Source organism: Nomascus leucogenys, chromosome 8 (assembly GCF_006542625.1).
Source record: "Nomascus leucogenys isolate Asia chromosome 8, Asia_NLE_v1, whole genome shotgun sequence".
Classification (NCBI taxonomy): Eukaryota; Metazoa; Chordata; class Mammalia; order Primates; family Hylobatidae; genus Nomascus; species Nomascus leucogenys.
In genome coordinates, this window is record NC_044388.1 from 106,192,636 (window position 1) to 106,217,046 (window position 24,411).

The 24,411-nt window shown below is 44.9% G+C and overlaps 1 protein-coding gene across 2 annotated transcripts in view; it reads left to right on the forward strand.

Annotated features, from left to right (window-relative positions):
- GPR107 (G protein-coupled receptor 107) overlaps window positions 1-24,411 on the forward strand; it is an 83,996-nt gene that overhangs the window by 8,884 nt on the left and 50,701 nt on the right. Inside the window, exons 2-7 of one of the 2 annotated variants that reach the window (XM_003264243.4) lie at window positions 10,378-10,491; window positions 11,155-11,205; window positions 12,055-12,134; window positions 14,080-14,219; window positions 17,701-17,738; window positions 21,191-21,247. In XM_003264243.4, the coding sequence (XP_003264291.2) occupies window positions 10,378-10,491; window positions 11,155-11,205; window positions 12,055-12,134; window positions 14,080-14,219; window positions 17,701-17,738; window positions 21,191-21,247 (480 nt within the window). Of the gene's footprint in view, window positions 1-10,377; window positions 10,492-11,154; window positions 11,206-12,054; window positions 12,135-14,079; window positions 14,220-15,022; window positions 15,037-17,700; window positions 17,739-21,190; window positions 21,248-24,411 lie in introns of those variants that run through there. The other variant, XM_030818030.1, reaches the window with a different exon arrangement.

Below are 24,411 nucleotides of genomic sequence, written 5' to 3' on the forward strand. Positions count from 1 at the left end.
CCCTGCTGACGCCTTGATTTTAGACTTGCAGCCTCCAGAACTGTGAGAGAACAAACTTCTGTGGTTGTAAGCTACCCAGTGTGTGGCTATTTGTTACAGCAGCCTTAGGAGGAGAATGCAGTATATAGCAATAACCTCACCCCAAAGCTCTACCTTCATAGGAATGTATTATTACTTTATTTTTGAGTAATAACTTTCAGAGAACATGTTTAGCCATTAAGTGATGTTTGCGGCCGGGCACGGTGGCTCACGCCTATAATCCCAGCACTTTGGTAGGCCGAGGTGGGCAATCACCTGAGGTCAGGAGTTCGAGACCAGCCTGGCCAACATGGAGAAACCCCATCTCTACTAAAAATACAAAATATTAGCTGGGCGTAGATCCCAGCTTCTTGGGAGGCTGAAGCAGGAGAATCGCTTGAACCCAGGAGGCGGAGGTTACAGTGAGCCGAGATCGCGCCTGGACAACAAGAGTGAAACTCCATCTCAGAAACATAATAATAATGAATTAAAAAACCATTAAGTGATGTTTATCGGCCTGGCGCAGTGGTTCATGCCTGTAATCCCAGCACTTAGGGAGGCCACAACGGGCAGATCACTTGAGGTCAAAAGTTAAAGACCAGCCTGGCCAGTATGGTGAAACCCCATCTCTACCAAAAAAATGCAAAAATTAGCCCCGCATAGTGGCAGGTGTCTCTAGTCCCAGCTACTTGGGAGGCTGAGGCAGGAGAATCACTTGAACCCAGGAGGTGGAGGTTGCAGTGAGCCAAGATGGTGCCCCTGCCCTCCAGCCTGGGCGACAGAGTGAGACCTTGTCTCAAAAAACAAAAAAAAAGTGATGTTTGTAAGTAAGTAAATCAAATCCTTCTTTGCACAAATACTCTAGAATCGGTGCCAGTTGATCAGGACCCACCTGATTACACCCGCTTTATGCAGTGGATTTTTCCTAATCCATTGGCTGCAGCCTCAATTTACATACTGCTTTGTGAATTCTGAGTAGGGAGGGATGCATTTATTCACTCCCCCCCCCAAAAGTATCTGGAAAGTTTTGGGAAATTAAAAGTATTTTCCTGGCCGGGCTCGGTGACTCACGCCTGTAATCCCAGCACTTTGGGAGACCAAGGCGGGTGGATCACCTGAAGTTCGAGACCAGCCTGGCCAACATGGTGAAACCCCGTCTCTACTAAAAATACAAAATTATCTCAGTGTGGTGGTGTGCATCTGTAATCCCAGCTACTTGGGAGGCTGAGGCAGGAGAATCGCTTGAACCCGGGAGGCAGAGGTTGCAGCGAGCTGAAATTGCACCACTGCACTCCAGCCTGGGCAACAAGAATGAAACTCTGTCCCAAGAAAAATAAAAATAAAAATAAATTTAAAAAGAATAAAAGAGGATTTTCCTTATCTCGTGCCCATTGATTATTATGATTGCCCATTGATGATGATGATGATGATGATGATGATGATGATGATGATGATGATTGTGATTGTGATTGTGCCTCGTCTCGGGCCAATTGATTATTAGCTGCTCCATTCTGGTAAATCTCAAACCTTTCCTAAGCATGCCTCCAAAACTGTGATCAGTACGAAAAATTAATGTGTGCCGCAACTGGGCGCATGTCCATCCATAGGTTAGCCGTGTCTGTCCAGAATTTGTAGTTGGCCATGTGGACCTGGTGGGGTAGAAAAGGAGACAGTGTACTGTCGCAGCAGTGTGTGGTCAAGCCCAGCACCTTTGTCTTGGGAGTGTAGAAAAGAGCTTGATTGTTCCAGGCGCAGTGGTTCACGCCTGTAATCCCAGCACTTTGGGAGGCCGAGGCAGGCAGATCACGAGGTCAGGAGATCGAGACCATCCTGGCTAACACGGTGAAACCCCATCTCTATTAAAAATACAAAAAAATTAGCCGGGCGTGGTGGCGGGCGCCTGTAGTCCCAGCTACTCTAGAGGCTGAGGCGGGAGAATGGCGTGAACCCGGGAGGCTGAGCTTGCAGTGAGCGGAGATTGCGCCACTGCACTCCAGCCTGGGCCACAGAGCGAGACTCCATCTCCAAAAAACAAAGAAAAAAGAAAAGAGCTTGGTTATGACAGCCAACAGCTTACTCAAGCTGACTTGGATGGAAGGACAACAGGAAGAGAGCTGGGAGAGTGTGACACTGAGGGAGATGGTGTTGATAGATTTAGTGTCCTTTCAAATCTTTCTTCCCTCTTAAGTATGCAGAGAGAGTTCTAGTATAATGAGACTGTGCTGTGTACGCAGAAAGGTTGAGACTACTGAGCTAATAATGATAACTGTTTTGAGCTTATTTGGGGAAAATGAAGTGTCCTATAGAATCTAAATTTTAAGTGATAGTAATAGCTGCTTGTTATTAAAGCATCTGTGATAGAGACTGTGCTAAATATTTGATGCTTTTTATTCATCGACTCCTCATAGCAGCCCCTTGAGATAAATGTTGTTATCCCTGCTTTATAACTTAAGAAAATGGAGCTCTGGTTAAATAAGTGGAGGAGTCAGAGTTTGAACCCAGGTTAATGCACCTTCCAAATTTACATGCACTGGGTAAGCTTCCGGTGCCTAAAGCCCTTGTTGACTGAGAGGATAGCCTGTTTGCCAGCACCTCAGTCTTCTGTGTAGTTCTTCTCTCACTTCATGTGCTTAGCTGGTGGATTTTTGTTATGTGAGTGAATCTGACCCCATTCCATTTGTGAATTGCTATGTATGTGCATTGAGCCAAGAATTATATTAAACTTCTTAGGTTAGTTTCTCCTACCACTAATAGAAGGAGGCAGCTAATGACTGGTAGTTCCCCCCGACCCGCCTTTTTTTTTTTTTTTTTTTTTTTTTTTTTTTTTTTTTTTGAGGCAGTCTCACTCTGTCACCCAGGCTGGAGTGCAGTGGTCTGATCTTGGCTTGCTGCAACCTTTGTCTCCCAAGTTCAAGTGATCCTCCTGCCCCAGCCTCCCAAGTAGCTGGGATTACAAGCGGGTGCCACCATGCCTGGCTAATTTTTGTATTTTCAGTAGAGATGGGGTTTCACCATATTGGTCAGGCTCAAACTCCTGACTTCAAGTGATCCTCCCACCTCAGCACTCCCGAAGTGCTGGGATTACAGGTGTGAGCCATCGAGTGCAGCCATGATTGGTAGTCTTGTTCTTGTTTTCTTTTTTTTTTTTTTCTGTATTAGTAGAGAAATTTCTTGTGGTGCCTGAAGGTACTTTTTGCTTACCTTTTGGATCTGATTTTTGTTTTGATCAGTGGTCACAAACTCAAGATGCGGTTAGAAGCCAGCTTGGTTTTTAAGTCAGCTGGCTCAGTGAGACTGCAGGGGGAGGGGTAGCAGAAGAGCACAGGCTCCTGCCACAGTGGCCCCTGCTCCTTGCTCCAGAGAATGGGTTCTTATTGTACTGGAACGTGGCCTACAAGCGCTGGATCTTGTGGCTGTTTTTTTCTTCTCTTTTTTTAAATAAGAGAAACTGGAAATTCATGTTTTTACGCGGAATTCATTGGCAACTAATTCAAATTTAAAAACAAAAGTAAAACAAAACACTGTATTGGCCATATATAACATGTGTGGGTTAATATAGTCTGTAGACCACCAGTTGGTGAGCCGAAGCTAGCTCAATTAAGTGTTACTGTATTTCTTATTTTCTAAAATTCGGTTTATAAGAAAAACTAAATTAAGGTATCATTGCTCTATTTGTTTTACGACTGAAAGCAGTTCAATATGAAGTCGGTGCAGAAGTTCTGACATTTAGTTAAAATAGCAGAACTGTCAGTATAAAACAACCGTTTTTAAAGTGAGGAAGAAAAGAGCAAATACATCAAAACAGTATGTCCTTTTTTTGTGTGTGTGTGACGGGGTTTTGCTTTGTCACCCAGGCTGGAGTGCTGTGGTGCAATCTTGGCTCACTGCAGCCTCCGCCTCCTGGGTGGGTTCAAGTGATCCTTAGCCTTCCGAGTAGCTGGGACCACAGGTGCACACTGCCACACCCAGCTAATTTTTTGTATTTTGGGCAGAGATGGGGTTTCACCATGTTGCCCAGGCTGGTCTCAAACTCCTCAGCTCAAGTGATCTGCCTGCCTCGGCCTCCCAAAGTGCTGGGATTGCAGGTGTAAGCCACCGCGCCCTGCCCTAGGATATACTTTTTATTTGGTTGTAAAAAGTATGTGGTAGTTAAAAGAATATATTTGGGACTTAATTCTGAGTTAGATTACTGGCCCTGCCATCTACTAGCCTTATGATTTTATGCAAGTTTTAACTCTGAGCCTGTTTCCTCATCTACCAAATGGACATGTTTGAGGCTACTTGCCTCATAGAGTTGTAAGAAGAACTTGAGGTGATATATGAAGCTCTTAGTGTAGTATTGGAGACAAGGCCAAGTGCTTGCAGTCTCTGAAATCCTTGGTGAAACAGGCACCCTTTACCACGGTGTCAGTGCTAATGGAAATGGTAGGCTGGAGGTTGAGAATGTAGCTGAACCTCCATTGCCTGTGTCAGTGCTAATGGAAATGATAGGGTGGAGGTGGAGAGGGTAGCTGAATCTCCACTGCTTGCATCTGGTATTGTTATCCTCATGCTGCTTTGTCACATCCTCCTCACTTGTACTTTCTTCAGTCTCAAAATATCTATGCCTCTATGACTCTTATAGTGAGGTATAGTTTACAAAGTCACTTCCATACATATCTTATTTGACATGACACAATAGCTTAAAATGGAGGTGGGGAACAGGTTAGGTGAAGGTCCTGCAGATACTATTGGCAACAGTACTTTCTTTCTTTTTATTTTATTTATTTATTTTTTGAGATGGAGTCTCACTCCGTCACCCACACTGGAGTGCAGTGGCACGATCTCGGCTCACTGAAAACTCTGCCTCCCGGGTTCAAGCAATTCTCTTGCTTCAGCCTCTCTAGCAGCTGGGACGACAGGCATGCACCACCACACCCGGCAAATTTTTGTATTTTTAGTAGAGATGGGGTTTCATCATGTTGGCCAGGCTGGTCTCAAACTGACCTAAGGGGATCTGCCCACCTTGGCCTCCCATAGTTCTGGGATTACAGGCATGAGCCACTGTGCCTGGCCTCTTTTTTTTTTTTTTTTTTTTTTTTTTTTTGAGATTGGGTCTTGCTGTGTCGCCCAGGCTGGAGTGCAGTGGCACGATCTTGGCTCACTTGGCCTCGTGGGCCCAAACTATCCTCCCACCTCAGCCTCTTGAGTAGCTGGGACCACAGGCTTGCACCACCACACCCAGCTATTTTTTTTTTTTTTTTTTTTTGGTAGAGATGGGTTTTCACCATGTTGCCCAGGTCGGCCTTAAACTACGGGGCTCAAGTGATCCTTCTGCATTAGCCTCCTGAGTAGCTAGCATCACAGGCACGTGCTATTACTCCTGGCTATTTATTTATTTATTTATTCTGAGACACAGTCTCACTCTGTCGCCCAGGCTAGAGTGCGGTGGCGTGATCTCGGCTCACTACAAGCTCCGCCTCCCAGGTTCAAGTGATTCTCCTGCCTCAGCCTCCCAGGTAGCTGGGATTACAGGCATGTGTCACCATGCTTGGCTGATTTTTGTATTTTTAGTAGAGATGAGGTTTCACCATGTTGGCCAGGCTGGCCTCAAACTCCAGACCTCAGGTGATCCGCCCGCCTTGACCCCCCAAAGTGCTAGGATTACAGGTGTGAGCCACCGCACCCAGCCAAAAAAAAAAAAAAAAAAGTTGAAAGGATATATATTTGCCCTTATTTATGAAAGACTTGAAAGAAATTCACCAAAGCATAAAAAAGTTCGTGCCAGTGGGATTGTGGGTAACAATTTTTTTTTCTTTTTTTTTTTTTGGAGCTAGCTTTGCTTTGTCTCCCAGGTTGGGGTGCAGTGGTGTAATCATAGCTCACAGTAGCCTCAAACATTTGGGCTCAAGGGATCCTCCCATCTCAGCGTCCCCAGTAGCTGTGACTACGGTTGCACACCACCACACCTGGCCAGATTTTAAAATGTTTTATAGAGGTGGGGGTCTCTCTATGTTGCCCAGGCTGGTCTTGAACTCCTGTCCTCAAGTGACCCTCCCACCTCACCCTCCCAAAGTGTTGGGATTATAGGTGAGAGTCACCAGGTCCAATCCTAACTTACTTTCTTTCTTTTTTTTTTTTTTTTGAGACAGAGTCACACTCTGTGGCACAGGCTGGAGTGCAGTGATGCAGTCCCAGCCCACTGCAGCCTCGACCTCCTGGGCTCAAGCAATCCTCCCACTTCAACCTCCTGAATAGCTAGGAGTACAGGCACATGCCACCACATCTGGCTAATTTTTTTTTTTTTTTTGTAGAGCTGGGGTTTCTCTGTTGCCTAGGGTGGTTTCAAACTCCTGGGCTCAAGCAATCTGCCTGCCTCGGTCTCCCAAAATGTTGGGATTATAGGCGAGAGCCACCTTGCCCGGCCCCTCACCCTTTTTTTTTTTTCTATCAAATGTTACTGAATATAGCTTTTTACATTTAATGTGTCATGATTACTTTCCCTTGTTAGGAGACGATAATGTGAAAATGGCTCTCATGTCAGATCTAGGTTGAAGTCCCAGCTTTACTAGCTGTAGTCTGCTTGGCCTCAGGTAGTCATTTCTCCTCTGAACTGGTGTCTTCATCGCTACCGTGGGGCTGCTTCTCTTAACCACATTGAGCTGAGCGAGGGTCAGAAATCATAGGTAAAGCCCTTGGCACATAACCTAGTTTTTGGAAGGCTCTGAAAACTGGGAGTTGTGATGCTGTTATTATTATCATTATTATTATTACTATTTTTGTTTTGTTTTGTTTTTTGAGACAAAGTCTCGCTCTTGTCCCCCAGGCTGGAGTGCAATGGTGCGATCTCCGCTCACTGCAACCTCCGCCTCCCGGGTTCAAGCAATTCTCTTGCCTCAGCCTCCGAAGTAGCTGGGATTACAGGCGCCTGCCACCACGCCTGGCTTATTTTTGTATTTTTAGTAGAGACGGGGTTTCACCATGTTGGCCAGGCTGGTCTCAAACTCCTGACCTCAGGTGATCTGTCCGCCTTGGCCACCCAAAGTGCTGGGATTACAGGCGTGAGCCACTGCACCCAGCCTTCTTCTTATTTTTCAGGCAGAGTCTCGCTCTGTTGCCCAGGCGGGAGTGCAGTGGTACAACCCGGCTCCCTGCAGCCTCCGCCTCCGGGGTTCAAGCACTTCTGCCTCAGCCTCCCGAGTAGCTGGGATTACAGGCACGTGCCACCACACCCGGCTAATTTTTGTATTTAGTAGAGATGGTGTTTCACCATGTTGGCCAGGCTGATCTCGAACTCTTGACCTCAGGTGATCTGCCTGCCTTGGCCTCCGAAAGTGCTGGGATTACTGCCATGAGCCACCGTGCCCAGCCGATGCTGTTATTATTGTTTAAAATAGTCTTCAAAAAACCTGTTTTTCATGGCATTGTATCATCAAATGAAACGATGATGTGAAGGTAAAAAAAAAAAATAGTAAAGGAATGTACTATTTATGTGGGGGAAAAAGTGCTATCAGGTTGCAATTGAAACATTTTCTGGAAAAAAAAAAACAAACAAGAAAACCTGTATTGTGGTGGACTAAGTATAAACAAAATGCTTATCAGGTTTCCATTCTGCTACAAAGCAGCTTCATGCCGGATCAGTTAGAAAAAACATACTTTTAAAATTTAAACTTTATTAAAGTGTAATATATATGGCTAAAAATTACTCATTATAAGCAAACAACTCAGTGCATTTCTAGAATGTAGATACACTCATGCAGCCCGCAGGAAATGAGGCAGAACCATTACCAAGCCCCTCCAGAAGCACCCTAAGCCTCACCTTCCCTCAAGTCCCAGGAAAGCCCCTTTCTCCTGAGAGTAGTCACTGTCTTCACGTCCGTCACCACGGATGATTTCCCCCTGCATTCCAGTTTGTTTTACATGAATATGGCTGTGACTCATATACGTTGTTTTATGTGGCAGGAATTGTGTGTTCATTTTCCCTCCTCCTCTCCCTCTGCAGTCCTGCTCCACTGAGGATTCTGCCAGAGAATGAAGCCCTAATGTGCTAAGGCATCCCTTTATGTAGTTGAGTGAATTTCTCCTGTGCGTCTAGGAGGGTAGTCATCATATTACTGTCCTTGAGAGAATTGAGAAAATAGATACTGAAGACATTTTCAGTGGGTTTAATTATCTCAAGAGAATTCCAAGAAAGGCTGGGAGCCTTAGCTTTTCTGGCTTTTACCATTGACCCACTCTTGGAGATTCCAGGAGATGACCTCTGTTATCTTATCTGGCTTTTCTAATTGTTCTCTGTGAGAATGTTGGTTTGCTACAAGCCACTCCAGCCCACCAGGAAGTGGAAATCCAGCAAACATGTTTTCACCACATAGCCAAGCTCCTAAGAAAATAAGGGAAATTCCCAGAGGCCCAAAAAAGGGAAGAAGGAGCTGAAACTCCACTGGGCAAAGAACAGGGAAGCCAGGGCTTCCCTGTGACGTTGCAGAAACCTGGGTTTTTTGTTTGTTTGTTGTTGTTATTGTTTTTGAGACAGAGTCTCACTGTTGTCACCCAGGCTGCAGTGCCATGGCACGATCTCGGCTCACTGCAACCTCTCCTTCCCGGGTTCAAGCGATTCTCCTGCCTCAGCCTCTCGAGTAGCTGGGATTACAGGCATGTGCCACAACGCCCGGCTAATTTTTTTGTATTTTTAGTAGAGACGGGGTTTCACCATTTTGGCCAGGCTGGCTCGAACTTCTGACCTGAAGTGATCCTCCTGCCTCGGCCTCCCAAAGTGCTGGGATTACAGGCGTGAGCCACCACGCCCGGCCGAGTCCTGGGTTTTTAACAGATTTTGAGGGGAAACAGGGACCATAGCCTTAGGCCTGAGCAGGGAGGCGAGTTGGAACTGTGTCCCTTTGCTTCTCAGCCCATAATCTAGGACTGTCAAAAAGCTATGAATGCAAGAGTGGGCAGGAAAGAAAATCCTGCTAGTGATAGTACAGTGTGGTGTAGTTCTATGGGGGAGAGGAGGGGATTTGGTTTATGCTGTTTCTGCCAAAGATCTGCTCTATAGCCTGTCCTCACAGGCCTTTGGTGTTTGCCATTAGACTACCCGTGATGTCCAGGAAACCCCAAATCTAGAAATAAAAAGTTACCTTTCACACAAAGAATCAAACTGCAAACTTACGGAAGGTGTTACAATTTAGCCAAATCTCAATATAAAACTTGTTACACAACATAAAGTGTGTTTGTGGAAGCCCAGTTTTAGAAGTGTTCACTGACACCATTGTTCTGTTGGCCCTGCAGTGTACTGACTTAGTTGAGATTGGAGTCACGATGTTGAGACAGCATCAAGCAGGTGGGGTAGGCGTCTGCCCATGTGATTCAGTCTCACCAAACCTTAGGATTATCCTGTATCCAAAAGACTCTGTCTCCATGTCGCTAATTCCTATTCCTGGGATTCCTCTTGCATAAGGCTTTGTTCCCTGAAAACCCATCATCTACTGTATCATTTTTAGGTGAAAATTCACCTTTTAAAATAATTGAATTATAGCTTAGCTTCATTCTTTATCCTGCCAGTGGGAGGAGGCAGGTACACACAAATTGATAAGAGGATTTATATAAATGAGTGTATTCTTGGAACAGCTTCAGCCACTCCTTTTCTTCCTCCCCACCCCCAGCATGTTTTGAGTGCCTACTAGATGCCAGGCATTGTACTATCAGGAAGGATATGGGGATGACGAAAACATGGTTCCTCCTGCCCTGGAATTCACATTTCAGCCAACCACTGAGTTTGCTCCTAGAACCCATACCAATGCATTGGAGTGAATTTGAATCCATTGAATACTTCCTTCTGCAGAAACTGTTGATATCTTTTGGATTTCCGATGAGTTGTCTTCAGCTTTTGGATAAAGACATGTTACCACAGCTGTGTATGTTACTGAGCATATGGAAACATTGGCTGGCTAGCAGGAAATGAGATATCATAGTTTTTCTTTTTTTTTTTTTTACTTTTTTTTTTTTTTGAGACAGAGTCTTGCTCTGTCACCCAAGCTGGAGTACAGTGGCATGATCTCAGCTCACTGCAACCTCCATCTCCCAGGTTCAAGCAATTCTCCTGGCTCAGCCTCTCAAGTAGCTGGGATTACGGGTGCCCGCCACCATGCCTGGCTAACTTTTTGTATTTTTAGTAGAGACAGGGTTTTGCCATGTTGGCCAGTGTGGGCTCGAACTCCTGACCTCAGGTGATCCACCCGCCTCAGTCTCCAAAAGTGCTGGGATTACAGGCTTGAGCCACCGCTCCCAGCCTGATATCATAGTTTTTAAAGCAAATGAATAGGTTAAATAATCAAAAGCACTTTTCCATATAACTAATTCCACCACTACAAATCTCTTTAGGATGATGTGAGGCATAAAGTTCATCTGAACACCTTTGGCTTCTTCAAGGATGGGTACATGGTGGTGAATGTCAGTAGCCTCTCATTGAATGAGCCGGAAGACAAGGATGTGACTGTAAGTACCTTTTAATGAGATCCAGGGGTTTACTCTTTTTTTTTTTTTTTTTGAGATGGAGGCTTGCTCTGTCACCCAGGCTGGAGTGTGGTGGCGCAATCTCAGCTCACTGCAACCTCCGCCTCCCGGGTTCAAGCAATTCTCTGCCCCAGCCTCCCGAGTAGCTGGGATTACAGGCGCCCACCACCATGACCAACTAATTTTTGTATTTTTAGTATGACAGGGTTTCACCAACTTGGCCAGGCTGGTCGTGAACTCCTGACCTCGTGATCCACCTGCCTCGGCCTCCCAAAGTGCTGGGATTACAGGTGTGAGCCACCGCGCCCAGCCCAGCGGTTTACTATTTTAGCTTAGGTGAGAGTCACCTTCCAACCCCAATGCTTAAATATAAAATACCAGAATATGGAGATGGTTAGCTTGTGAGTAGCAAATTATATATCAGGCATCAAATAATTTCACTTTTAACACTTAAAATGTAATTCTGTAATAATTCTAGTAATTAGTGACTTTACTTGAGTGATTTTACTTTGCCTTCTTACAAAATGAATGCTAAGAAAACTGAGAGGAACCCACGTTAGAAGTACCACTTTTTCTGCTTTTTGAGTAAGAAAAGTATGGACAATTGTGTAGGTATTTACTTCTACTCTTTTTACTCCTCATTAGATTGGATTTAGCCTAGACCGTACAAAGAATGATGGCTTTTCTTCTTACCTGGTGAGTATTAAATGTGTGACCTAATTCATCTCTTCACTTGAGCCCAGGCCATTGAATGGGAACACCGTACTTCTTGCAGTGCCATTTTCATTTTTTTTTTTTTTGGAGTACGGTGGCACAATCATAGCTCACTGCAACCTTGACCTCCCAGGCTTAAGCGATCCTCCTGCCTCAGTCCCCTGAGTAGCTGGGACTACCAGCGTGTGCCACCACGCCTGCCTAATTTTTGTATTTTTAGTAGAGACACGGTTTCACATTTTGTAGGCCATGTCTCAAACTCCTGGACTCAAGTGATCCACCCACTGCGACTTCCCAAAGTGCTAGGATTGCAGGCGTGAGCCACCACACCCAGCCACAGCACCATTTTCCTGAGGTGGTGGCTGCTTTGACTTCCAAGCATTTTTGAGAACTCACAGTTGGTTTACTATTTTTTTTTTTTTTTTTTTTTTTTTTTTTGAGACAGAGTCTCGCTCTGTCGCCCAGGCTGGAGTGCAATGGTGCAGTCTTGGCTCACTGCAACCTCCGCCCGCCTGGTTCAAGTGACTCTCCTGCCTCATCCTCTTGAGTAGCTGGGACTACAGGTGCCTGCCACCACACCTGGCTAATTTTTGTATTTTTAGTAGAGACGTGGTTTCACCATGTTGGCCGGGATGGTCTCGATCTCCTGACCTCGTGATCCACCCACCCCGGCCTCCCAAAGTGCTGGGATTACAGGCGTGAGCCACCATGCCCACCAGTTTACTATTTTGAATGGAGTTTGAGCCACTCATTTGCTATGTTCCTGAAAACTCTGTTCTTGTTCTAGTGTGAGTGAATAAGATGATGTACAATTGGCTCTTCCTTTTTCAGGATGAAGATGTGAATTACTGTATTTTAAAGAAACAGTCTGTCTCTGTCACCCTTCTAATCCTAGACATCTCCAGAAGTGAGTAAGTAATTCTAAAGTTCCTTCAGTTCAGTCCTAGAGTAGAGTCGGGGAGAATTTAGTAGTATGCTAACATTCCTTGGGTGTCTGCCATGTGCCAGAGACCGTGCTGAGTGCCGGAGATTCAAGATAAGGCTAGGGAGACAGAGGTCCTGTCCTTGATGGGAGAGACAGAACGGCAATACACATGATCACCGCCAAACAGAGAAGTGGAAGGGAGGAAGAACTCATGAATTGTAGAAAGGAAGGAGAGGCTTCAGATAAGTGTTGGCCCAAGCAGCTTTCTAGTGAGTAGCCTTTTACCAAATGAATAAGTAAAGCATTCCAGGCAGAGGGCATAGTCTATGCAAAGGCAGAGTGGAAACAAACTGGGTCCACATAATGGCTTCTGCCACTCACCAGCCCTGTGACTCCGGGCCTCAGTGTCCTTACCTACTTCGTGATGATGGTATCTGCTTCACGAGATTGTTGGTGAGGATTTCTGGCAATTCAGCCTCTTTAAAAATGTTGAACTTTGATGAATTATCAGACTTTGTGTTTTCAAGTTCAGCATACTTCCACCTGCGTACTTTGTAATTGCTGAGGGAGCCTTTAAGTTAGGAATCATGTGCTCAGACTTGCCTGTAAAGTAGACTCCTAGCAGCCCAGAAGAGGACGGATTTGAGATGAACAAGATTGGAGGTAAGAAGACTAATAAATAAGCTTCTAAAAAAAAAATGCTTTGTCATAAAACCATTGTAGACCCTAACTTTTAAAGTATTCTCCGTGGTAACCTCTGTTTTCATTTAAGAAAATTGATCTGACAGTCTCCTATATTAGTTAGGCTACTTTTGGCAGCAAGCAACAAAAGACTTAGACTCTGGCATGAATAGTGAAGACATTGATTACCTCACCTATGTGCAGTGGGGCAGGCGAGAGACAGGCCTGCAGTTGCTTGCTGATGTTAGGGACTCTAGTGCATTTCATCTCTCTGCTCTGCCATCCTGAGTGTTAGCTTCTTCCTCAGGCAGGTTTCCCAGCCATCACAAGGTGGCTCTGCTCCGTCATTCATATCCAGCCAAGGGACAGAGAACAGGCTCCTCCTCCAGTTAGAATGAGAAGTACTTGAATGTGCCAGCTTAGGTTGGGCATCCACTCAGGCGTGGGAACTGTCACTGGCCCCTCCTGGGTGATATGGGGTAAACAAAATTGGATCTCATGAGAAGGGGGAAGGGTGGAAATGGATATTAGGAGGCAACTAACAGTGCCACCACCCTCTCGCGCTTCCCTGGATTTCACTTGCTTTCTTTATTTTTTGAGAAGGGGTCTCGCTCTGTGGCCCAGGCTGGAGTGCAGTGGCACGATCTTGGCTCATTGCATCCTCCACCTCCCAGGTTCAAGTGATTCTCCTGCCTTAGCCTCCCAAGTAGCTGGGATTACAGGCGCATGCCAACACACCCGCCAATTTTTTTTGTAATTTTAGTAGAGACAGGGTTTTGCCGTGTTGGCCAGGCTGTTCCTGAATTCCTGACCTCAAGTGATCCACCCGCCTCAGCCTCCCAAAGTGCTGAGATTACAGGCGTGAGCCACCACGCCTGGCCTGGATTTCACTTTAAAGTCTTACTGATGTTTTACCTGTTGTCTGTTTCTCTTGTGCACCAGTTTGCTGAGCATTTTAATGATATTTAAGGAAAAAGATGTACCTCAGAATTGTGTGGTTGCTAAGATCTTAGGCTTAAGAGAGAGACTACCTGGATCCTCGTCCAACTACTTCCTAGCTTGGTGCCCTTGGGCAAGTTATTTAACGTTTCTGAGCCTCAGTTTCGGTATCTGTAGATTGTGGATAATAGAATCTACACTGTAGAACGTCATAAGGACTGCATGCGCTTGGCACAGGGCCTGCACGCAGCATGCTCAGTGGCCAGGAGCACTGCTTTGACCTTTTTTCCTTCTGTCTTATTTGAATGTAGGGTAAGAGTAAAGTCTCCACCAGAAGCTGGTACCCAGTTACCAAAGATCATCTTCAGCAGGGATGAGAAAGTCCTTGGTCAGAGCCAGGAGCCTAGTGTTAACCCTGTTTCAGCAGGCAACCAGACCCAGAAGACACAAGGTAAACCGTAAGGTGGAAACTGGCTTTCAGTTTTCATTACCTGCTTTGTAGAAGCTTTTTTGTTCCTAATTAAAAGTAAAAGTAAAACATGATCTGTTGTCGTCTTAGCGTTGTATTTTGGAAGTTACACAAAAATACGTAAACGTTAAAGAAAAATTTGGAAAATCTGAAGCAGATGAAAAAACAACAGTCATTTCTCCTTATTCCCAGTGTTAGAATTTTAGTAATTTATGTTTTCTTATAAGCTTGTTTCATAAGTCTAGAACATTTGATTTTTAAAATTCAGTCATGCTTATAATTTTATATGCATGCCTGATTACTTTTTAGCCCATTTCATACCTATCATGTATCCTGTTAATCAGATACTGTAATTTGCTTAACCTTTCCCCTTAAGGAGACACATTTCCATTTTTGTGTGATTATGAATATTGTTGCAGTGGACTTCTTTATGCATAGAACTCTCTTCATATAGAGAACATTCTTTATGATGGTTTTCAGAATTGCAATTTCTGGTTCAAAGGATATGAATGCTTTTGAGAATATTGATATATATTTTTAAATTCCTTTCCAAGTGAGTTGTGTGGATTTATATTCTTATCAGAAATATGTAGGAATAGTGGGCACATTATCATGTCCTAGCCAATATGGGGTATTTTCTTTTCAAAAAACAAAATCCTAAAATGAAAGGCAAAAAAGGTACTCCTGTTTATTTATATTTACTCTTATTACTGAGACTGTACCTTTTCTCCATGTGTTGATTAACCATTTTATATTCACTTTTTTTTTTATTAACTGTCAGATTCATCTGATGATTCATGTGAGTTCTTTAAAGATAATTTATGGCCATGTGCAGTGGCTCACGCCTGTAATCCCGGCACTTTGGGAGGCCAAAGTGGGAGGATCACTTGAGGCTAGGAGCTTGGTACCAGCCTGAGCAACATAGCGAGGCCCTGTCTCTGCAAAAATAAAAATGAAAAAATTAGCCATGCGTGGTGGCATGTGCCTGTAGTCACAACTCCTCAGGAGACTGAGGCAGGTGGATTGCTTGAACGTGACTGGTCTAGGCCACATTGAGCCGTGATGCACTGCAGCCTGGATGACAGAACAAGACCCTGTCTCTGACATAAATACGTACATACTTACTGCTTATACAATGTTTTTCTCAAAAGAGGCTGAGCGTGGTGGCTCATGCCTATAATCCCAGCACTTTGGGAGGCCAAGGCGGGCAGATTTACTTGAGGTCAGGAGTTCAAGACCAGCCCGGCCAACATGGTGAAACCCCATCTCTACTAAAAATACAAAAATTAGGCTGGGCATGGTGGCTCACGCCTATAATCCCAGCACTTTGGGAGGCCGAGGTGGGCGGATCACGAGGTCAGGAGATGGAGACCATCCTGGCCAACATGGTGAAACCTTGTCTCTACTAAAAATACAAAAAATTAGCCGGGCGTGGTGGCACGTGCCTGTGATCCCAGCTACTCAGGAGGCTGAGGCAGGAGAATCGCTTGGACCAGGGAGATGGAGGTTGCAGTGAGCCAAGATCGCACCACTGCACTCCAGCCTGGCAACAGAGTGAGACTGTCTCAGAAAAAAAAAAAAAAAAAAAAAAACCCACAAAAATTAGCCGGATGTGGTGGCATATGCCTGTAGTCCCAACTATTGGGGAGGGTGAGGCAAGAGAATTTCTCAAACCCAGGAGACGGAGGCTGCAGTGAGCCGAGATTGCGCCACTACACTCCAGCCTGGGTGACAGAGTGAGAGCCTGTCTCAAAAACAACCACCACCACCGAAAAACAACAACAACAACAAAAAATCAAAAAAAGAAGAGATTTAATTGTCTAATTGCCTCACGGTTCTGCAGGCTATACAAAGCACGGCGCCGGAATCTACTGGTGAGGGCCTCAGGAAGCTTCCAATCATGGCAGAAGGCAAGAAGGAGCGGGCAGGTCACATGGCGAGAGCAGGAGCAAGAGGGAGTGGGGAGGTGCCACTCTCTTTTAAACAACCAGATGATGCCTGAACTTGGAGCAAGAACTCACTCCTTACCACAGGGAGGACACCAGCCATTCATGAGGGATATGCCCTCGTGACTCAGATACCTCACGCTAGCCCTCACATCCAACACTGGGGATTACCTTTCCACAGGAGATTTGGAGGGGACAGACATCCAAACTATGTCACTCAGTCTGTCCAACTTGACTGCAGTTAAAAGCCATACAGAAAGACTGCATTTGCGTGATGGTGTAGGTTAATGCCTGTGCACCATCTGCTTCTTGTCTAGCTTCTTTGTGCTCATATCACCTTTGGGAAGAAAATATTCTTTTCTTTCTCTTTATTCTCTTCCTTCCTGCGGGGAGCTTGAAGTCCAGTCTTTCCCAAAAAGAATATCTTTTGTTTTTTTTTTTTTTTTTTGAGATGGAGTCTCGCTCTGTCTCCCAGGCTGGAGTGCAGTGGCGCGATCTCGGCTCACTGCAAGCTCCACCTCCCGGGTTCACGCCATTCTCCCGCCTCAGCCTCCCGAGTAGCTGGGACTACAGGCGCCCGCCACCATGTGGCTAATTTTTTTGTATTTTTTAATAGAGACGGGGTTTCACCATGTTAGCCAGGATGGTCTTAATCTCCTGACCTCATGATCCGCCCACCTCAGCCTCCCAAAATGCTGGGATTACAGGCGTGAGCCACTGCACCTGGCCCAAGAATATCTTAAGTGAAAACAAGAGATAGATGCCCACTCTGTTCCATGAAAGAAGCCATTAGCAATCTTCTTGCTGTAGGGAAGAAAGTATCATTATGCTCATATTACTTGCTATTAACTTTTTCAAGTGTGTAAATGTATCTCATGTTTTTCTTTTTGAGATGGAGTCTCGCTCTGTCACCCAGGCTGGAGTGCAGTGGTATGATCTCAGCTCATTGCAGCCTACACCTTCTGGGTTCAAGGATTCTCCTGTGTCAGCCTCCCGAGTAGCTGGGATTACAGGCATGCACCACCATGCCCGGCTAATTTTTATATTTTTAGTAGAGATGGGGGTTCGCCATGTTGACCAGGCTGGTCTCAAACTCCTGACCTCAGGTGATCCACCTGCCTTGGCCTCCCAAAATGCTGGGATTACAGGCATGAGCCACCGCACCTGGCCTTTTTCTTAAAAAATATGTTTTCAAATGTGATTACTTAGAAAATTAGGAAAGTCATTCCATGTGGCCTCTCTGGCAATAACATATGCTAGAATATCCAGAAATGAATTCTGTTGTTACTGTTACCAGTTACTAGATACCATTTATAATATAACAAGGTCTTATTTGCTGCTTTGACAGTACAAGAGTTATGTTTTGGGACCTGAGGAAATGGCAGTCCCCAAGATTATTTTGTTTAATTATTTGATATTAGATAAGCTGGAGCCTCATAAAATGGTACTGTAATATATATATATGTATCTGTAAGTTGAGTCATGCAGAGCTCTCTTTTAAATGTTTTTGCTTCTAGACGGTGGAAAGTCTAAAAGAAGTACAGTGGATTCAAAGGTAAGAACTAACCACCCTTTTGTGCTCAGCTTTCCCGGATATGTGTGTACGTGTGTGTGGTGTGTGTGTGTGTGTGTGTGTATTGATATATATACATACATGCATACACAGATACATACATATACAGTTGTCCCTTGGTGTCCACAGGGAATTGGTTACGGGAACCCTAATGAATATCAAAATCAGTGGATGCTCATGTCTCTTTTTTTGTTTGTTTTGTTTTTGTTTTTTGTGGTTTTTTTTTTTTTTTTTTGAGACGGAGTCTTGCTCTGTTGCCCAGCTGGAGTGCAGTGGTGAGATCTCGGCTCACTTCATGCTCTGCCTACTGGATTCACGCCATTCTCCTGCCTCAGCCTCCTGAGTAGCTGGGACTACAGGCGCCCACCACCACACCCGGCTAATTTTTTTGTATTTTTAGTAGAGACGGGGTTTCACCGTGTTAGCCAGGATGGTCTCGATCTCCTGACCTCGTGATCCGCCCGCCTCGGCCTCCCAAAGTGCTGGGATTACAGGCATGAGCCACCGGGCCCGGCCGATGCTCATGTCTCTTATATAAAATGGCATAGTATTTACACATAACCTACACACATCCTCCTGTGTACTTTAAATCATCTCTGGAGTACTCATGATACCTAACACAACATAAATGCTTTGTAAATAGTTGTTACACTGTGTTGGTTTTTTATTTGTGTTATTTATTACTATTTTTAATCTTACTTTAAAAAATTTTTTTGGTTGATGGTTCAATCTGCAGATGTGGAACCTGCAATACAGAGAGCTAATATACACACACACACACACACACACATATTTCATCTACAGGGGGCCAGATGTGGTGGTTCATGCCATAATCCCAGCACTTTGGGAGGCTGAGGTGGGCAGATCACTTGAGATCAGGAGTTCAAGACCAGCCTGGCCAACATAGTGAAACCCTGTCTCTACTAAAAATACAAAAATTAGCTGAGCTTGGTGGTGCATGCTTGTAATCCCAGCTACTTGGGAGGCTGAGGCAGGAGAATCACTTGAACCTGGGAGGCAGAGGCTGCAGTGAGCCAAGACCTCGCTACTGCACTCAAGCCTGGGTGACAGAGTGAGACTGTCTCAAAAAAAGTTTAAAAAAATAAAAACAAAACAAAAAAATCTACAGGGAATTGTTTCCTATTTTGGGGGAGAGCACTGACATACTGAAACAATTTCAAGGGAAAATTGATTCCTGGCTGGGCATGGTGGCTTGCGCCCATAATCCCAGCACTTTGGGAGGCTGAGGTGGGTGGATTGTTCAAGACCAGCCTGGGCTACATGGTGAAACCTTATCTCTGCAAGAAATAGAAAATTAGCGGGCATGGTGGTATGCGCCTGTGGTCCCAGCTGCTCTGGAGGCTGAGGTGGAAGGATCACCTGAGCCTTTAAGTGCAGCTGCTCTGGAGGCTGAGGCTACAGTGAGCCATGATTGTGCCACTTCACTCTAGCCTGGGTGACAGAGTGAGACCCTGTCTCAAAAAAAAAAAAGGGAAAAGGCCGGGCGCGGTGGCTCACGCTTGTAATCCCAGCACTTTGGGAGGCCGAGGCGGGCGGATCACGAGGTCAGGAGATCGAGACCACGGTGAAACCCCGTCTCTACTAAAAATACAAAAAAAATTAGCCGGGCGTGGTGGCAGGCGCCTGTAGTCCCAGCTACTCGGAGAGGCTGAGGCAGGAGAATGGCATGAACCCGGGAGGCGGAGCTTGCAGTGAGCCGAGATTGCGTCATTGCACTCCAGCCTGGGCGACAGAGCGAGACTCCGTCTCAAAAAAAAAAAAAAAAGAAAAAAAGGGAAACGAAAATTGATTTCTAAGTTGCACAGCACTTAACATGATGTAGGGTCAGGTAGTTAGGGAAGGAAGATACCAGACCATCAGAAAAGCCCTCTGGAAGGAGCTGTCACTGGGGCTGAGTTTGGAGTTTGTTCAGGGAAGAGGAAGACAAGGAAGGGGAGGAAGAATGCCATACGCAAAGACTGGATGATGACAAATGCTGAGCACTGGCTCATTTGAAGTGAAAGACACATATTTGGGAGCAGAGAGAGATCTTAGATAATATAGGGCCAAGCAATAGAGGGAATTGATGCGCAGGCAATGGGAAGTCATCCTGAGTTCCTGATTGGGAAAGACTGTTTATTAAAGATCATAATTCTGAAAGTGATGTGAAGGGTAGCCTTGGAGAAGGAGAAAGGGTTGTTAGAAGGACCAGGAAGGACACAGTTGTGAGAATACAGGTTTCAGGTGATGAGGATCTGGACTAGAGCAGAGCCTTGGATGGTAAACGACTGGGAAGCCAGTTACGGTGATGAGAGGGAAAGAGAGGAGCAGAGGAGTGGGTGGTAGAAATAGCAGAAGTGGAAAAAGTGGGAAAGTTTTGGTTTGCGATATCTTGATTTCTCCTTGAGGGGGACATCTAAATGGTGACGTTTTGTCTTAACAGCTTTGTGGAAGTATAATTGACCTAAAATAAACTGTAGATATGTAAAGCAGCAATCTGATAACTAACTTATCAATCAAGATAGTGAAATATCCATCACCCCAAAAATTTCTTCTGCCTTTTTGTAAGCCCCCTGTCCCCAAGCAATCACTGATCTGTCACTATAGTATAGACTAGTTTTATAGAACTTTATATAACTGAATTATGCAGCACTCTTTTCTGTCTTATATTCAGCATAATTACTTTTGAGTTCATCCACATTGTTGCATGTATCATTTCTTTTCATTGCTCAGTTTTACTGTATAAATGGCAATATTTTGATTTATTTATTATTATTTTTTTGCTGAGGGGAATGGAGTCTCGCTGTACCACCCAGGCTGGAGTGCAGTGGCATATCTCAACCTCCACCTCCCAGGTTCAAGCAGTTCTCCTGCCTCAGCCTCTGGAGTAGCTGGGATTATAGACTACGCACCACCACGCCTGGCTGATTTGTGTATTTTTAGTAGAGATGGAGTTTCACCTTGTTGGCCTGGCTGGTCTTGAACTCCTGACCTCAAGTGATCTGCCCACCTTGGCCTCCCAATGTGTTGGGATTACAGGCGTGAGCCACTGCGCCTGGCCAATATTTTGATCATTTGATGTCAGGAGTAGAATTCAGGGGATGTGACAGGGCATGGCCTGGGTCAGCACCCTTAGTCTGGCTGAAGCTTCAAGGGTAGACAAGCTGTCTAGCCAAAAGATTCAAGGCAGGGGGCGGAGGTAGGGGTTAGTGCAGAAGCAGAAGAGACAGGTGAAGAACAACCACCATTCTCTGTGAAAGCAGATTTCAGCCATCTTGAAAGGATAGTCAGTTTTATTTTCAGAGAGCTTTTGAAGGTCAGCAAATTTAGAGTTTAAGAAACATGTTTTGTTTTGTTTTGTTTAATAAATTACTTTTAATTAGCATGCTTTCTATGCCAGTGTCATCCTAAAACATACTGTTATGTCTTTTTAGGCCATGGGAGAGAAATCCTTTTCTGTTCATAATAATGGTGGGGCAGTGTCATTTCAGGTATGTATGCTCTTTGTGTAAAGCCTTCTAGAATTTCTACCATGTAAAAGGGTAATTTTTTTTTTAGAGGAATTTTGAATTTAGGAGTGACAACTTAGGTATGCCCTGTATCAGTCACTTAAATGCAATAGCTCTCCCTATAACAAACCCACAAGGTGGATATTGTTACCCATCTACTTACCAAATCATAAGTCTCTGAGAGTGAATAACTTTGTGACTATCTAGGTGACACGGTACAGTTTCCAACCCAGTCCTGCCTGGCTGTTCCCGTGACCCCTTTGCCCCGACCCCATGCTACCTCCCATTCAAAGTGTGCCAGAAGCATAGGACCCCATGCTTGAAAGGACCATTGGTGATGATTTACGGTGATGTTGTAATTTTAGAGATGATTTCACCCAGACTCAGAGGCTTTGAGTGACCTGCTTAGCTGTCACAGTTATTAATTGCCCATGAGTGTTTAGGGGCAGCATAATAGCATACGTATGGGAACAAGATACTGGACTGGGCCTCAGAACCCACTTAATAGCTGGGTGATACTGGACAACTCACTTATTTTTTTTTTGTTTTGTTTTTGAGACAAGGTCTCACTCTGTTGCCCAGGCTGGAGTGCAGTGGTATAATCACGGCTCACTGCAGCCTCAACCTCCCAGGCTCGGCTCAAGTGATCCTCCTGCCTCAGCCTCCCAAGTAGCTGAGACTACAGGCATAGACCACCATGCCTGGCTAATTTTTAAATTTTTTGTAGAGATGAGGTCTTGCTCTGTTGCCCAGGCTGGTCTCAAACTCCTGGGATCAAGCAGTCCTCTTGCCTGGTCTCACTTACTTTCTGAACCTCACTGTTTAATCATCTAAAAATAAAAAATGGCAGGGCATGGTGGCTCACGCCTGTTATCCCAGCACTTTGGAAAGCTGATGTAGGTGGATTGCTTGAGCCCAGGAGTTTTGAGACCAGCCTGGGCAACGTGGTGAAACCTCATCTCCACACAAAATACAAAAATTAGCCAGTCATGGTGGTAGATGCTTATAGTCCCAGCTACTAGGGAGGCTAAGGTGGGAGGATCACTTGAGCCCAGGAGTTCAAGACTATCCTGGGAAATATGGTGAAACTTCATCTCTTAAAAAAAATACAAAAATTAGCCAGGTGTGGTGGCATGTGCCTCTAGTCCCAGCTACTAGGGAGGCTGAGGCAGTGGGATTACTTGAGCCTGGGAGGTCAAGGTTCACACAGTGAACCTCGAGCATGCCACTGTACTGCAGCCTGGGTGACAGAGTGAGACCCTGTCTCAAAAAAAAAAAAAAAAAAAAAAGCCTGCAGTGAAATGCACAGGTCATGTCTTAAGTGTAGTTTGTTCAGTACTGACAGATGCATATATACCCATGTAATTCACTGTCTCAGTATTTCTGTGTTTCCAACTTCTGAGAAAGCCCCTCTCTCCCCATAAGCACTGTTCTGATTTCTTTTTCCACAGATCATTTTGCCTGTTCAACAATTTTTGTATGTTCTTTAAGCGTAGTAACCATCATTTTCGTCGCTATCCATGTTAATAGCTAACGGTTATTGAGAACTTGCAGGGTGCTCATTTGCTCAGAACCCTCCAACAGCTTTCCATCTGTCTTGGAGTAAAGCCCAAGTCTTCCCACTGGTCTGCAAGGCCCATGTGGTCTAGCCCCTGTTGTCTCTCTGATCTCAGCTCCTGTTATTCACACTCTGCTCTCCACACAAGCCACCTTGCTCTTTCTCAGACAGATTAGGCTTTAGGCTCTGCTCTCGCTGTTCCCACAGGCAGGAATGCTGTCTCTCAGAATTCCGCAAGTCTTTGCTGAAATGTCACCTTCGCAACAAAGCCTCTCTTGTTTGTAGCTCACTCCTATTTCCCTCGTTGTGCTCTGTCTTTCCTTAGTATTATCACTTCCAACATGCTATATACTTTACTTAGTTATGTTTATTGCCTGTCTCCCCCTCTACAGAAGGTACCTTAAGGGCAGGGGTTTTCTCTCATTGATGTATATAAAACTCCTGATCTTGGTCTTGGCCTATATTTATAGAGACTAATGAACCAATACCAGGCATTGTACTAAGTGCTTCTATGTCATTATCTCAGTTAATCCTCTCAACAACTCTGTGAAGTCGGTATTGTTATTTTTTCTCTTTTACCAATAAGAAACTGAGCTCAGAGAGGTAATGTAACTTGTCCCAAGCAGGGGATTCAGTTCCACATTTGTTTGACTCCAAGGCCCGTGTGTTTAACCACTTTGCGTTTTACCGCCTCCTTGAGAAAATACAAAAGGCACTTTTCTCTCTTCCTTCTCTCACTTTAAAATGCTTGTTAATAAAATGAGTTTTTATAATGTTTTTCAGGCCGGGCATGGTGGTTCACGCCTGTAATCCCAGCACTTTGGGATCACAAGGTCAGGAGTTTGAGACCAGCCTGGCCAACATAGTGAAACCCCATCTCTACTAAAAAAAATAAATAAATAAATACAAAAATTTAGCTGGGTGTGGTGGTGGTGGGCACCTGTAATCCCAGCTACTTGGGAGGCTGAGACAGGAGAATCACTTGAACCCGGGAGGCTGAGGTTGCAGTGAGCCGAGATCACGCCACTGCACTCCAGCCCGGGCGACAGTCTGAGACTCCATCTCAAAAAAAAAAAAAAAAAGTTTTTCAAATGCTTCCCTCTTTTTTAATCACAAAGGAAAGTGTTACAGGATGCACACATGTGTCAGGCGAGCATCCAGGCACAGCAGTCTGCATGGTGATGAGCAACACATGCTGAAACAGCCTATCCGCAGGGTTCTTGGGATGCGTGGAGCAGGCAGTGCATGGGTAGCTTGCGTTTCTCTGGCTTTCCCCCACCTTGGAAAGAAGTCGTCATGATTTCTCCCTGTTGTACCCAGTGTCTCCCAGTCTTGGATGGTGCAGTCCACGCTGAGCGCTTCTGCTTCATTCATGGCGTGGGGATAGTGGTTTATCTACCTAAATACAGGAAGGGGACTGTCAGGGCTTATTCCAACTCTAGAGCTGACATTTTTGTTTTGTTTTTGTCTCTAAGGGTCAGGTACCTACTCTGATCAACCATGATGATTCTATTGATTTTTTAAAAAAATTATATCTTTTAAACTTTCATATCTTTTTTAGACTTCCCCTGAATCTTTTAAAATAGAA